Source organism: Sinohyriopsis cumingii, chromosome 12 (genome assembly GCF_028554795.1).
Source record: "Sinohyriopsis cumingii isolate HCF-2022 chromosome 12, ASM2855479v2, whole genome shotgun sequence".
NCBI classification, from domain to species: Eukaryota; Metazoa; Mollusca; class Bivalvia; order Unionida; family Unionidae; genus Sinohyriopsis; species Sinohyriopsis cumingii.
The window spans coordinates 73,002,125-73,016,074 of record NC_142972.1 but is presented as its reverse complement, the minus strand read 5'-3'; the positions used below and the strand labels follow the sequence as shown (position 1 = coordinate 73,016,074).

Here is a 13,950-nt window from a genome sequence, read left to right as displayed (position 1 = left end):
ATGAAATGAAAAATATTTTTTCAGATCAGAAAATTGATAGAGGCGATTGCAGGATCTGCCTCAAAAGAAGACCACATAAATGACTTTAGCAACGCTATCTTCGTGTGTAACAAATGTGATTTGGTTCCAATGCAGGACCGGGAAGCCGTACTAGAGGATACAAAAAGAAAAATAAGCAAATACTGCGGACAGTTGAAAGACTGGCAGATTGTACAATTTAATGCGGATCTGGTAAGAATTATAATTTATAGTTGATTTGTTATCAGAAGCGAAAGGCCCATTTTTAACAGTTACTTAAATTCATATAGAAGTAAAGACCATTTCAATGTGATATGAATTATTGTATCTTTGGAATGAATGTGACATAGTGTAGACATTGCACTAATATTGTCTTGGGTATAGTATGGATATTTAGTTTAGCAGGGATGCCTTCCGTGATTTATATGAGGACCGTGCAGTCATTATATATAATAAATTACCAAAGTAAAACTCATGGTTAATGTTTAAGATATCTGGTAATCGGATAAGATTGTAAGAGAATTCCATATGTAGTATGGTAGTTAGCTTCTGATACCGCTCCCGGATAATTGTGCTCATCAATATCCTGCGATGTCCCTTTTGATATGTGATGAGATTTGCATATAAAATAGATTTGAATAGCAGCCATCTATCATATGACGAAACTAAATGATACAGGTAATTACTTTCAACATGTTCCAGAAAAGGTACACAAACTAAGCTGTCATTATGGAACGAGATGCCCTGTCCTTATCTCGCTCTAGTATAATGCTTGTAAAATTATTAATACCCTATCTCCATTTGTCTGCGTAATCTTGTGTTTTGTATGAACAGTCAGTATCATACCCTACGCATAACTGTGTTTGTGTTTTGTGCGTTAGTAAGTATAAGCAAATTTGGTATAGCTAGTTTATCCAACACTCTCATTTGTATGTGGAAAAGTTGTTTGTATAAAACAGTGTTGTGTTTCACCGTATACACCGTTTTCATTGGTATGGGTACTAGTGTGTTTATATTAAACAAATATCAAGTACCTTTTGTATGTGTAATTGTGTGTATATCATGCCGTTTACGGCTGTATCTGTATGGATGTGTGAAAAATCGTGGAAACATATCATAAGCACTTTTTGTATGTGTAATTACGTTTTATATGAAAAAATGAATGCTTTATAGAATACAATGAAATGCATCGATGTGTATGTACAATTGTTTGCTTGTATATATATATATATATATATATATATATATATATATATATATATATACATATATATATATATATATATATATATATATATATATATATATATATATATATATATATATATATATACATATATACCAGCACGATCCAAATTTGTGTGTAACATAGCCCGTGTGTATGACAGAAACAATTGGTTTGCAAAACTATAGCATACTACACCCTTAAATGTTTTCAAGTATGTGTTGTATGAGAAACAGTTTGTTTCAAAAATGTCATGCATATCATCCATTTTGTATGCACAATTTTATTTTATGAAAAATTATATTCTACTACATTCAAAATTTGAATGTGTGTACGTTTTTATGAAATTAACGATTGTTTAAAATATGTAATAAGCAACCGTTACTTGCATATAAAGCTGTATGAAAAGGAATAGCATATCCGACCCCCGATTGTATGTGTGATTGTGTATTTGTCTGGAGAACAAACGACAGGTATGAAAATAATTGTCATGCTGCATCGATAATAGTACATGTTATTGTGTCTTTGTATGAAACATGTGCTATTACATCCCAGTTTGCAGCTGTGTTTATTAGTATTAACAAATATCGTTCACACTGTGCCCCATTTGTACTTGTAGTGCTAAGTTTGTATGAATAAAATATGACAGCGTACGCACTAGTTACACTATTGTGTGCGTAATTGTATGCTTCTACAAACTGATGATTGTTTGACAAAAATAATATCCTACCACCTTTTGTATGTGAACTGGTTGGCCAATCTAGAAACAACCATATCGTGCGTTTTCATCAAGTGTACGTTTAATGAAGATCTCAGTTGTCAAAATTATCAGAGTGTTTGCATTTAACACTTAATTGCCTTTTTATTCTAAGACATCCCTTGTGTGCATGTTATTCTGTGTCTGTATAAAAGCTAGTATAATGCATTTGAAACCAAGATTGTATTACACCCCCATTAGTATCGTCGAATGTATAAAAATAAAGATGATACACTAGGCCACCTTTGTAATGTTTCATTATGTTTTTGCTTGCAACATTTGTAGCGAGACGAAGCTGCTTTTCGTTTCATCCAGCTTTGAATACAGTAATACTTTGTACAGTTACAGACCCTTTGTCTACAATATATTAATCATAATAAAGTATGTGGTACGTGATTTACTTTTAATTCCTTCGTGTTCTCTCGATAATGAAACTTGTACACGAATAGACTTTACTTAAATGTATAAATTGCAAGGTTTACTTCGATAAAAATACAATCTGAATTTTCATGTACAAATATATCTGAAAATTCTTACTGTTTTTCTCCGTTTTTACATGTATGTATTTGTCTGTCACTAGGTTTCTCTGCCTGTCGGTCCATAACGTTAGAAGTTCCATCGATACATATAGTGATATAATCTGAAACTTTAAACTCTTATTAAAGTCTATATAGTCACATATAACAATGCATGCTGCATTCACATTAGAGGTCACAGTAATATCCGCAATGCTAAATCTCCATTGTAGTATGTATCATAGAATACGTAATGTTAAATTACAATTATACTTCAGTTTAACATTACATATACCTCCATAACATATCGACCACCCCCATAAGTGTCCTTATAGTGACCCAACTTATCTCCATTTGGTACATCGATTACCTCTCTTGTAGCTTAAACCAGGATCAGTTGTTGATGTTGTTGTTGTTGTAGGGTTTAACGCCATTTTTCAACACACGATAGACTATACATCGCGGCCAGTATTAATGGTGGAGGAAGAACCCGGGAAAACCCCGGAAAAAACCACCGACCCTCGAGAAGCTACTGGCAAGCTTTCTCACAAATCCCACATTGGCCGAGTCCGAGACTCGAACCTACGCCGACAGAGGTGAGATGGCAGTGATCCGTAACGGAGAGCGCTTTAGACCACTCGGCCACTGGGGGCCCCAAACAGGATCAGAATTTGCATCCAACACAATGAAATTCAACAGGTTACCTTCTTAGTTCACAGTGTAGCTTAATACACCCAGAACAAGATCCTAATTGACAATAGCAATAAAGATCTGCATAGCGAGCTCCTGTATAACTTTAACTCTCACAGTTATATTTACTTGTATTCTTTTTTGCGACAAGTCCTGGTGACATATCGGACACTGTCTTTTTCTGATACTTGTTTGACATATGGTGTCATTTATGACTGTGGAGACAATAACATTTTCAAATGATGAAAATAGGTGATATAAATACTGGTTTGTGTTCAACAAGTACATGATGTTTGGCATTATAGGATCGATCTATATCCACAATTTACATCCATTACATTTCAGATGGGTCACATTAGTATCAGACTTTGGTAGAGCTAAATAGAAGATATGACTGAATGTCCTGTACCACTTTCACACTATTGGCACTATTTTCACAATACCATTCACAATTAATTACATTAAAGATTATACAAACGTTCAATCTATCTCAAATCTTTTTGTTATGAATATATCATGAAGTCATTTAGATATATGAAAACGCGTAGTTTAGCATGAGTGTATCAAAACGTCTGCAACAGCTTTGATACAAAATATAAGTATCAGTTTACGAAAAAAAAGGTAACATCACAGCCACCTGCACGCATTGCAATATTATCTTTATTCAAACAAAGTAAATGGTACTATTATTTTGACTGTGTTAAACTCGGTGGACTATTGAGATAATTGCTCAGCACTCGTAACAAATGTATGGGATTTTACTTAATTCTGTTTTGTTTTTATCGCAGACTGGTTTATCATATCTACTTCACATCGGGAAATATTTTGTAGACCATAAGACGTTTGAATTCAATAAAATCCTGGATATTTAGAACCAAGAACAAATTTAAGATTTTTTTATATAATGATAATGGCATCAGACTTAAACGAATTTTGTTTAGGTATGTCATATTTTCTCAAATATACGTTTATCATATTTGGTTCTTTACAATATATATCCTTCAAATATGGAGCTAATCTGAAACTAACTTAATCATTGTAATCTTTCAGGAGCTTAAACTTCTGGAATGGAAAGCCAATCCGACGGATAATTTCAAAATGTTGTTGAAAAGTCTGGAGACACTGATGGTCAGAGCAATAGAAACACGATTGAGAGACAAGTACCGGTCAGTAGATTTTAACTTTAGGGGTAGCTTTGTTTTGGACATTTTTGATTTTAGCTTGCTTGTTGACCACTTGCTTCATACAAGATCCCTACAACTACCTGCTACGTCTAGGGACTTAAACTGAAGTAGCAATACAGGTGTCTCGTTTTCCTCATAAGGAGCCCATTCTTAAGGAAGCAACAAGTTCTTCTTTAAGTAGCTTCAATTTCACTCGTAACCCTCTTTAACAAGCAGGAGATCTCTGGACTTCTTCATGTAAGACAACTATTGTATTTTTTATTCACCATTATTAGATTCAATGAAATGTGCAGCAAAATGTTTATTACTGTAATCAGTCATTCCTGATTGATGTAAACTAGAAGCAAACGTGACGCGATTAAATGACTGACACAAACTGTTGTCCACTGAAGGGATAATATCCTGTTCAACAGCATCATGCCATATATCTAGCAACTGCACAGTCCGGGTATAAAAACATGATATTTACTTCAATACGATCATCGTTTTGATCCAATCACTGTTCCCAACTCTAAGTCGAGTGGCACTTTAACACAATGTTGTATATTCCCTGCATTAAGGCATTTTCACTGGATGAAGTCTAATCAGAGAACGGCAACAAATTTAATATATTTTTAGATGCTACTGTTTCTTTTAACATCTTACTAGGTGTAGCCTTATCTTAATCATCAACAAGTGATATGGAATTACATACAAGTGATGCTGCGCACTTGTTTCCATTTATGGTTCGTAAATCTTCCAAACAAAATCAGACTGTGGTAAGCTAGCCCCGACACAAATACTTCTTTCAATCCAAGACAGTGTCGTTGACCTCCTAGAAGCAAAAGCATCTGCAGCTGCTCTATTATACTCATATTATTTGATTCTCCGAATATATCAATCCGAAATTCCTTGCCGTTTGCTCTTAAAATAAGCTGACGTGGAATGAGAGAATGATTTCATCCTCCTATCCGAACTTTGATTCTTCACAGCTGTACCAGTTTGAAATGTGTAAGTACCCACAAGAGACTAACGTGGCTTCGTAACTAATTCCTTTTGAGAGAAAGATTTACTAACAAATGGATATTAGTGAACCACTTTCTCATCAAAATATGTCCTAATGTCACTCATGCCACAATCCTTGAACTCTTCTATCGTACGAATTGTTTAAGATTACCATTACATTTGTCAACCTTCTTAGCTGTACATCATCTAGCAAACAAAAGTACTTTTGCCATGCAAACTGAATATGAGTTTGTGAATCTTCCGTTTAACAATTTCTAACATTATGACGATATATGAAAAAAAAAGCCATATATACATTGTCTTTGCCCACATCATAATCAGCAATTTATTGGGACGAGAATCCATAAGAAACATCGCAATCTGTGCTAGTAAGCACACACTGCAATCAAGAATTTCTATAATCTTTAGACTATTTCAGATATTAAACAATTTTCTCAAAACTGAAAACAATAAGTCTACCTCCTTTTCTCTACTATGAGGGACCTGCCTGACATGTTGGACCAGATAATTAATACAAGATTCTCTTTTCATGTGAGTACCCTTTACTGGTCAGTCCCAATTACCTTAATCGATATCCTCTATCTCCATTTTCCTTATATATTTCTCCCTCTCCTTCTTTTGTTCTTTTAATTGAAATAGGATTAGTATATATTCCTTCTCTTTTGCAATATCTTTCTCTTCTCCTGCATTTACATTTCTGCATTTCCATATCTTTCTCCTCCTTTGTATCGTATCTCACTCAGTTTCTTTCTCTCCTGGAATTCAATATCTTTCTCCTTTTCCAAAACTATTTTGCATCTCTTGCCGAAGCCGAATTCTCTCTATGTCTAATTCACGGTGGAACCAGACGGGCTTTCCTTTTTCAAATCATAAACACGTTTATCTAAAACGTTATGGTTCACTAAGTAATCTATCAAGATATTCTTAATTACTTGTTTCGTCAAAGAAGGTTTCGTCTAAGCAGGTTCATAATATTCGGCAGGTTCAATTACTAGTAACTCGTTCTTTTTTAAGAACCCAACATTATTTTGGGTGGGATCGGGAATAAAATTCTCCACTTTGGTGTCATGATAAAAACTTGCTGATTCCCTTAAAAATTTCCCAGTTAAAAAACAAAAATATTAACGACTACTAAAATTTCAAATAATGAAATTCCAGTTTCAGTAAACGGTCATATGAATTATCAAAATCTCTTCAATATCAAAACTTCTTTAACTAATTTTAGATTCTGAATATATTCTACTGAGGTTCAAAATGCTAGGAGAGTTTTTATTAATCTTGCTACATCTATGGACCTTAACGTACGTAAAAAGACAAAGAAAACCCAAGAAACATTACATTTTCTGAAATATAAATTTAATGAAATAAAATATAATATCAAAGTTAAAGAATTAAAAATAACTTACAGTGTATAATTCCTAGATCAGTGTCTACAGTTGTATTAACAATTTCACAATACTCTGGAAGATAGCCAAAGGTGTTCCTAATGAATGTTCGAATGTGTCGTTGTCCTAATGTATTGTTGAATATCTCTGAAGTCCTTAAAATGTTTATATAATACAATATAATTGTTTAAATATTCAAGTCCTTTAATAACTTCACCTAATCTAATAGGTGCTAACTGTTTAAATTAAAGAATTTCCTCTCTGATAATCCGAGGAACAAATTTTATAAATAAATCACTATTTCTTCCAAACGATTCTTACCCAGCTGGCATGACTGAAGAAAAGAATGAGTAGTGAGTGTATTCGTATTATTCAGTGTTAGATGCGCACCAAACAAACAATCTAATTCACTAAAATATTCTAGAACAATTCAGAAACTTAGATTCTGAAATAACTCATGATAGTTCATGCATGATTTGCTCATGCAGAGCAAGTTCACTCCTATATTCATGTGATGTTAAATATATATTAACTGTTTTTGCAGAGACTGGTTAGTGCAATGTATTCGGTAAGCCTTCAATCAAAAGGTACAAAATGCAAATAAACGTGAATCAGACGTTCAATCAAATACCGATATCAGAATTAAGCCCCACGGGCCATATTTGTTTAATGCATGAAATCATGTATTATAGTGGACAGTAAGATCGTCGGATGTTCGTTTTATACGATTGAATCATTTCTGAGTACCATACGTTATAAGCGGTAAATGAAGGCTAAATGTCTAAAGGTATGAGGAAATTCTTTTTTTTTCTTCTTCATATTTCATGTAATTTCGCAAGAGACCATGTTCGACGTATTTTTCATTACGACATTGTTATTTTTTCACCGTCAGTGACGATTAGCCGGCCAACGTGTGTATATGTTTCAAACATTGCAGTTCTGACAGGCTTGACTAATTTATACAAAGGTTCGTGAACAATAATCGATAAATTAAATTTATGGTCAGCTGTAAAATAATTGCGATCTTTGCCTGGAATTTCGCAAACAACACTGAATGCATTCACAGTTTGTTTTCTCCGCTTAAAATGTATGGACCATCTGTAGGTTCATCTGTTGAAAAAGTATCAATAATTCCACACAGATTTAAGAATTAATCACTCATTACATGATATGTAACATGTCAACGACAACTCATTCAACTCAAGAATTACAGAACACATAACACAATATTGAACGTCATTTGTGATGTGTTCTGATGTTGAAATAATCTGCATAGTTGATGGTTATTGTTTAAATGAAAACACAAATCTTCGTCAACCGTCAAATCAGGCCAAATACATTACACATAGTTTGCATTTCTTTAAATGATTAAAATATTTAAGTCTTTTGTTATCAAGGGCAGTATTGCATACCTAGATGCAATGACCAATTCCGGTATGCAACGAAGCTATAAAAAAGGTGTAAATGAACTTATTATTTCAGAATTCGTAAAAGCAATGTATATGAAATAATTTGTAGGAGCACAATACTAAATGGTACTCGAACTAGTAAATAAAAAGGAGGTTGCATGCTTTACAAACAATAGCGTCTCATTTATAGCCCACACTAATGAGAAGAACATGCCATTAAAAAAATGACTTTAACATCAATTTATCGTTAGAAAAATGTGACACAATTTGTATGATTCGATCAATCGGCAATCTCAGGTTATTTTACAAATACTTGATCAGCTGGCTAAAATGTTTGTGATCGCAAATTCACAAGTAAGGAACTGTGTTTCAAGAAGCTGTAAATATATTACATGCAGAAATAGGTATATGTCGGTACAAGTATATGGGTTATTTTGCAAGACTGATTACAATTAGTTTATCATTAGTACGATTTATATTCAGAGTCTAGAGAATTATGCTATTGAAATTGCGATTATCAATATGCTAAGTTCAAATCAATATGTGTCACTGATAGCTATGTGAAAAACGCCCCACTGATGCAAAGCAATTTAATAGATAATTGTACAAATTTAAGTATTTTAACTTTCAATTTTGCCTTAGCTGAATACTATTCTACTATTCATTAATAAGATCTTCGTCTGATGCTTGTGTAAATATAGCAACTACAATTAGAGATAATCATGTCATGGATTAGAGGAAAACTAACAGCACACAAGCAGATATTTAAACGCGAATGACACATAATCGAAATATATCGCACAAGAAAAACCTGGAATCGTATAATATACATCTGTATTATATGACATTTTATGATCGTCCTATATGTCAATCTTTGTCTGCAAACAATTTTCGATGAACTATAACTATTTAATTGAATGTCATGAACCAAAACTTGAAGGATGAAAGAAACATGTATGTGGTTCTAGAGATTCTGAGATCCCAATGGATCTTCGCAGGTAAATCAAAGCAACCTGAAAAGGTAAACTATGTTTTGCAACAGCAGAATGGAAAAAATGACTCGTACTGACTAGAAATTTGTGTGTAGATGAAAACAGATAAAAAATGTATGCACTGTGAAAATACAGATTGGCATATCTAGTAACATCTTAGACTAAATAAAATAAATCGCTCTGTGAAAACCATCGCTCTGTGAAAACCATCGCTAAAACATTACGATGAGTTATATATTAAATTGGAATAAAAGAAACCAATGATATCAAGATACACTTCTTCAAACCCATGAACGGCCCACATTTTGGGAACAGTGCAAACGACTCGCAAAACCAGAGAAGGTTAACTTCGGTTCGGAGTGTACCAGGTTCATCAATCACAAAGAGAATATCTTACACTGCAATAACAGTGTTGCATCAGGACTTAGTTCTCGTTTAGCATCTGATAAAATGTGAAACTTGTAGAACCGTTGAATGGATTATTTACGGTGTTAGACTTTAGCGAAGTGCTGATGTGCAAATTCTGTTATCCGGAGATAATATGTACATTTTTGATGACTAAAATGTGCAGGCAGTTAATACAAATTCAATTGTTATCATCCCTTTGACAATTTACTTGTACGAACATGTAAACAGAACTCACAACTCTATGATGGCAGCAAATGCAACTGTTCAAGATGATCACACTGGCAGTAGTGACGGGCGAACTTAGTTGTACATTTATACAACCAGTGATACGTGTATTTCGCACAGTGATAAACCAGACAAATGTACGCAAATACATCACGAGGGAAAATATAAAAAAAAGATCTTGCATCCAAATTGTTTAAAAAGTGCTTGTTCAAGAACAAGACTCATTATCAAATTATGTCGCTACCTAAATATGTGAAAATAATTGTATATAACCTGACATTAAAACATTTAGATTCAAGTGACTTCGTATATACAATATATACGATTGAGTGAATAACAACTCAGCCCATTTAGCACTATATGCGATGCACAATCCGTATTTTGCTATTGTATTCAAGATGTTTATTCTGGGATTAATCTAAGGACATATAAATTAATGACCAATACTATTTGTTCAGAATATTAAATATGTTCTAGGTATTTAATATATATTCATTATAATGTATTGTTTAGGTATGTGTCAACTGATTTTATTATTTTGTTGACATGTTTCGTTATGCGCACCCTTTCTCCAATTCGATGTAACTTTTTTCCGAGTGTCAAACAATAATGATCAAATACCATCTTAAAGCTTGTCATGGAATTTTGTCCTTGATCATGATGAAATAAAATCCCTTTCCGGTCTTCGTAAGATTGCTTTACATTTCTTTCCTGATATTTATGTTGGTATCTTCTGCATTATGCAATATTCTTTTGCTGAAATTGTACTTTAATAATTATATCGTAAATTAGCTAATCATCATAACTACAGTCAGTCTATTTACATCAATAAATCATTATTTTCTCTTAGCGTCTCTAAAGTTATCTAATTTATCTGACAGCTGCATTATTCCGTCCTTTTTAAGAATCTATTGCGATTTTACTTGACTATAAGATGAACCTTCGTGTACTTTGTACACCTAGAATAAACGCATTCAAAATATAGTTGTCACTACTTTGGTATTCCTATGTTTTTTCTTACAATAGTATATTTTTGATAAAGGAAATGTACTAAAGTTTTATAAAATTAATTCGTCGTTTTTTTTTACTTTTAGTCATGTTTTACCTCGTGATTTAAATCCGGTACATTTCAACATAGCGTTTGTTAGGTCCTTACTACATGGACATATAATCTTTTCTTCGCTCGTGTCGTAGATCACAATAGATGACTTCGTATCTGCACCAACACGGATTATATATACCCTTCCACCAAATACCGTATGTTCTCTTCTTCTAAATGCCATATAATCACATCAACCAATTTCTATATAGTACTATTCACCGAATACCATATATTCCCTTCTGCCCCATAGCATATATTGTCTTCTACCAAATGCCATATAATCCCGTCAACCTAACGCAATATATTCCCTTTTAAGATGCAAATAATGCCATTTAGTACCTAAAATCAAGATGACCACATATAGTTGATTGCTTCTAGAGATAGGAGCGGCTTGGTTATCATAGTCTCTTCTCTAATCCATTATCTGATTCATCAATGAGAAAGAAGACAAACGTATAGTTAATTCCCAAAAGCAGCATGCATGAATCAGTATAATTTATTTAAGCCTTATGACAAAAATACTTTGAAAGTAAAAGCTAAACAAATATTGCTTTGAATTTAGAAAATTTACTATTGATCAGAGTTAAGTCTTGTAATAATACAACTTTTATTCTTTTATATAACATGTACTAAAATGCACTATTATGATTGGCTTATAAATTTGGTATTGATTTGCATAGGTTCTGGCTCCTAACGATGAGATCATCATTCATACGGAGTTAGAAATAAGAACTATGACAGGATTGACAAGTTTGATTTTTCAGTGGACATACATGTAAGACAAACTTCAGAGTTAAATTTGGACACAGACTGCAGAAGTCATTCGTCCGTTTCCGTTGAACACGTAAAACTAAGCATACTATTTAACGTATGAAATAGATTGATCCATTGCATGGTAATCTGCTTTTCCTTTGTTCACAGTGTAAACTTGTCGACAGGTAATATTTTGCTAATGTGTTGAAATATCCTTGCATTTGACCTTGAGTCATATCTGTCCTTTTGTCAAGCATATTTTTTTAAATAGTCATTTAAACAATTTTGTCGGTGATTGATAAGGCTACTAAAGCTTTTCTTTGTTGCGCAGTCTGTATCATTAAATGCTTTTAGTTGAAATATATAATGATTGTGTATTCCAATATCTGTCCAACTGTATCATGATGCAAAATGATGCAAGCGAACAGCATGCTCAGTTTCGCTTTGAGCAAAAATACAAATATATGAATGAACATGCAAAATAGATCAGAGGAGCAATTCGCCTTGATCTGAGAGGACAATTATCAATTGGGTTTCATATCAAATCTAAAATAACATGATTATCGATTGTTTTAGAGGTACGATAATAATCCCACTATCTTACCATTGGAGGCAATCCGATCCCATCAGAAAAAGTAAAATATAGGTTAAAGCCGATCATTCAAATTATGAAACGAGAGGGGGGGGAGGATATATAGATATAAAGATATTGTTATTATTTACTCCGGTGTTATAATATAAAGTTATATCATTCACAAATGGTTCACTCCGTGTGCTTAAAGTCATACATGCATCTCTCTTAAAAGAACAAATAGGTGATTTTGGCAAAAACAGCAGGTCATAACTAATAACTTTTTAAAATGCAATATAAGGCTCATCAGCTTATGCCATTTATATTGCTACAGAACAAATAATGATAAGCTGTCTTCCAACCGTTTCCATTGCATGACATTCCGAACTACTTTGAAATCATATTTCGTCCCATCTGGAAAACATTACGTATTATTATTACAAGAGAGGATAAGTGTATGAAAATGTACGGCGGAAGAGAAAGTAATTAGTGATAAACCAGTATCAGCTGGCATCATTATCACAACCCACCCGCAATAATTTGTCACATTTAAAATATAGTTTTTGCCAGAATGTATGTGTTATATGTCCCTGATATCAATATAAGCTCATATAATTCATCCAAAGGTGGCTTCACAATTTTGTAATGGGGGTGAATGGATTGGCTACCGTGAGGATTACTGCAGCGAAACTATCGAAAGAGAAAGTACAGTTGGAAATGAAAAGGGCAGAGGCATACCTTGATCGTGCTACCAAAGAGGTGGAAAAGGTATTTATATTATTAAAAACAGTTGTAAAAAATAAACGGTTGTAAATCCTTCAGAGCACCGCGTTTTTTGGACACCTTTGATCACATTTTAACTAATACATTTATATACCACCAGTATTATGAATCCATATGAAGCCTTCAGTATGAACTGAACAATGGAACAAGATAAAACATATTAAGCAAGAAAAGCGTGACTTATGCTTGAAAGAAGAATCAGTTAATGGAATGGAAAATTGAAACATAAAAACATTTCAGGCATGATTGTTTACTCAGTCAGATCCTTTATCCTGCATATAGCTTATCAAAATGTATTATTTGTTAAACAATGCAGATTTAACATTTAATAGAAAAATGTTAATCATTATACGAGTGTACTGCCAGACAGATTGTATTAATATAAATACATACGATATATATATAATGACTTAGATCTGGAATACATTTGTTTTACAGCATCCACAAAACCTATAAAATATCATTGTTAGAAAATACAAATAATCAATGATGTGCATATTCCATTTGAGATTTATGAGCGGTTCCATTAGTAACATTTATATGTTATTTTGTCAGTTTTTTTCTTTTTCTTAATCGTTGTGTTAGTGTCATTAATTTAACTTTGATTCTTTGTATTTTCGTTGTTGTTTTTATAATGAAAATTGTGTGCTTGGAATTACAAAATCATTGCAAGTGTTTAGTTAATTATGCAAAAGCAAGCAGATTAAAACATTAGTTATTATTCAAGGTCTACATCCTCTTCATTAGATATGAGAAAATACAATTAAGTACAAGCCATTCTGATAACAAACGGAACAGCAGGAAACAATTGTAATGATAAGAACTTCAAAATAAGTAAAATAAATCAACACCTCATTAAACAGTCAATTCTTTGATGAAATATGTTTCGTGTATTTATATTGTTCAGTAATTGCAATCTAACTGAAGA

The 13,950-nt window shown here is 32.9% G+C and overlaps 1 protein-coding gene across 1 annotated transcript in view; it reads left to right on the top strand.

Moving 5' to 3' along the window:
* Positions 1-13,950, top strand: part of LOC149786739 (uncharacterized) — a 28,351-nt gene that overhangs the window by 9,952 nt on the left and 4,449 nt on the right. The window contains exons 3-5 of the mRNA XM_089975970.1: positions 25-231; positions 4,256-4,371; positions 12,866-13,007. Of these exons, the coding sequence (XP_089832096.1) occupies positions 25-231; positions 4,256-4,371; positions 12,866-13,007 (465 nt within the window). The remainder of the gene's footprint in view (positions 1-24; positions 232-4,255; positions 4,372-12,865; positions 13,008-13,950) is intronic.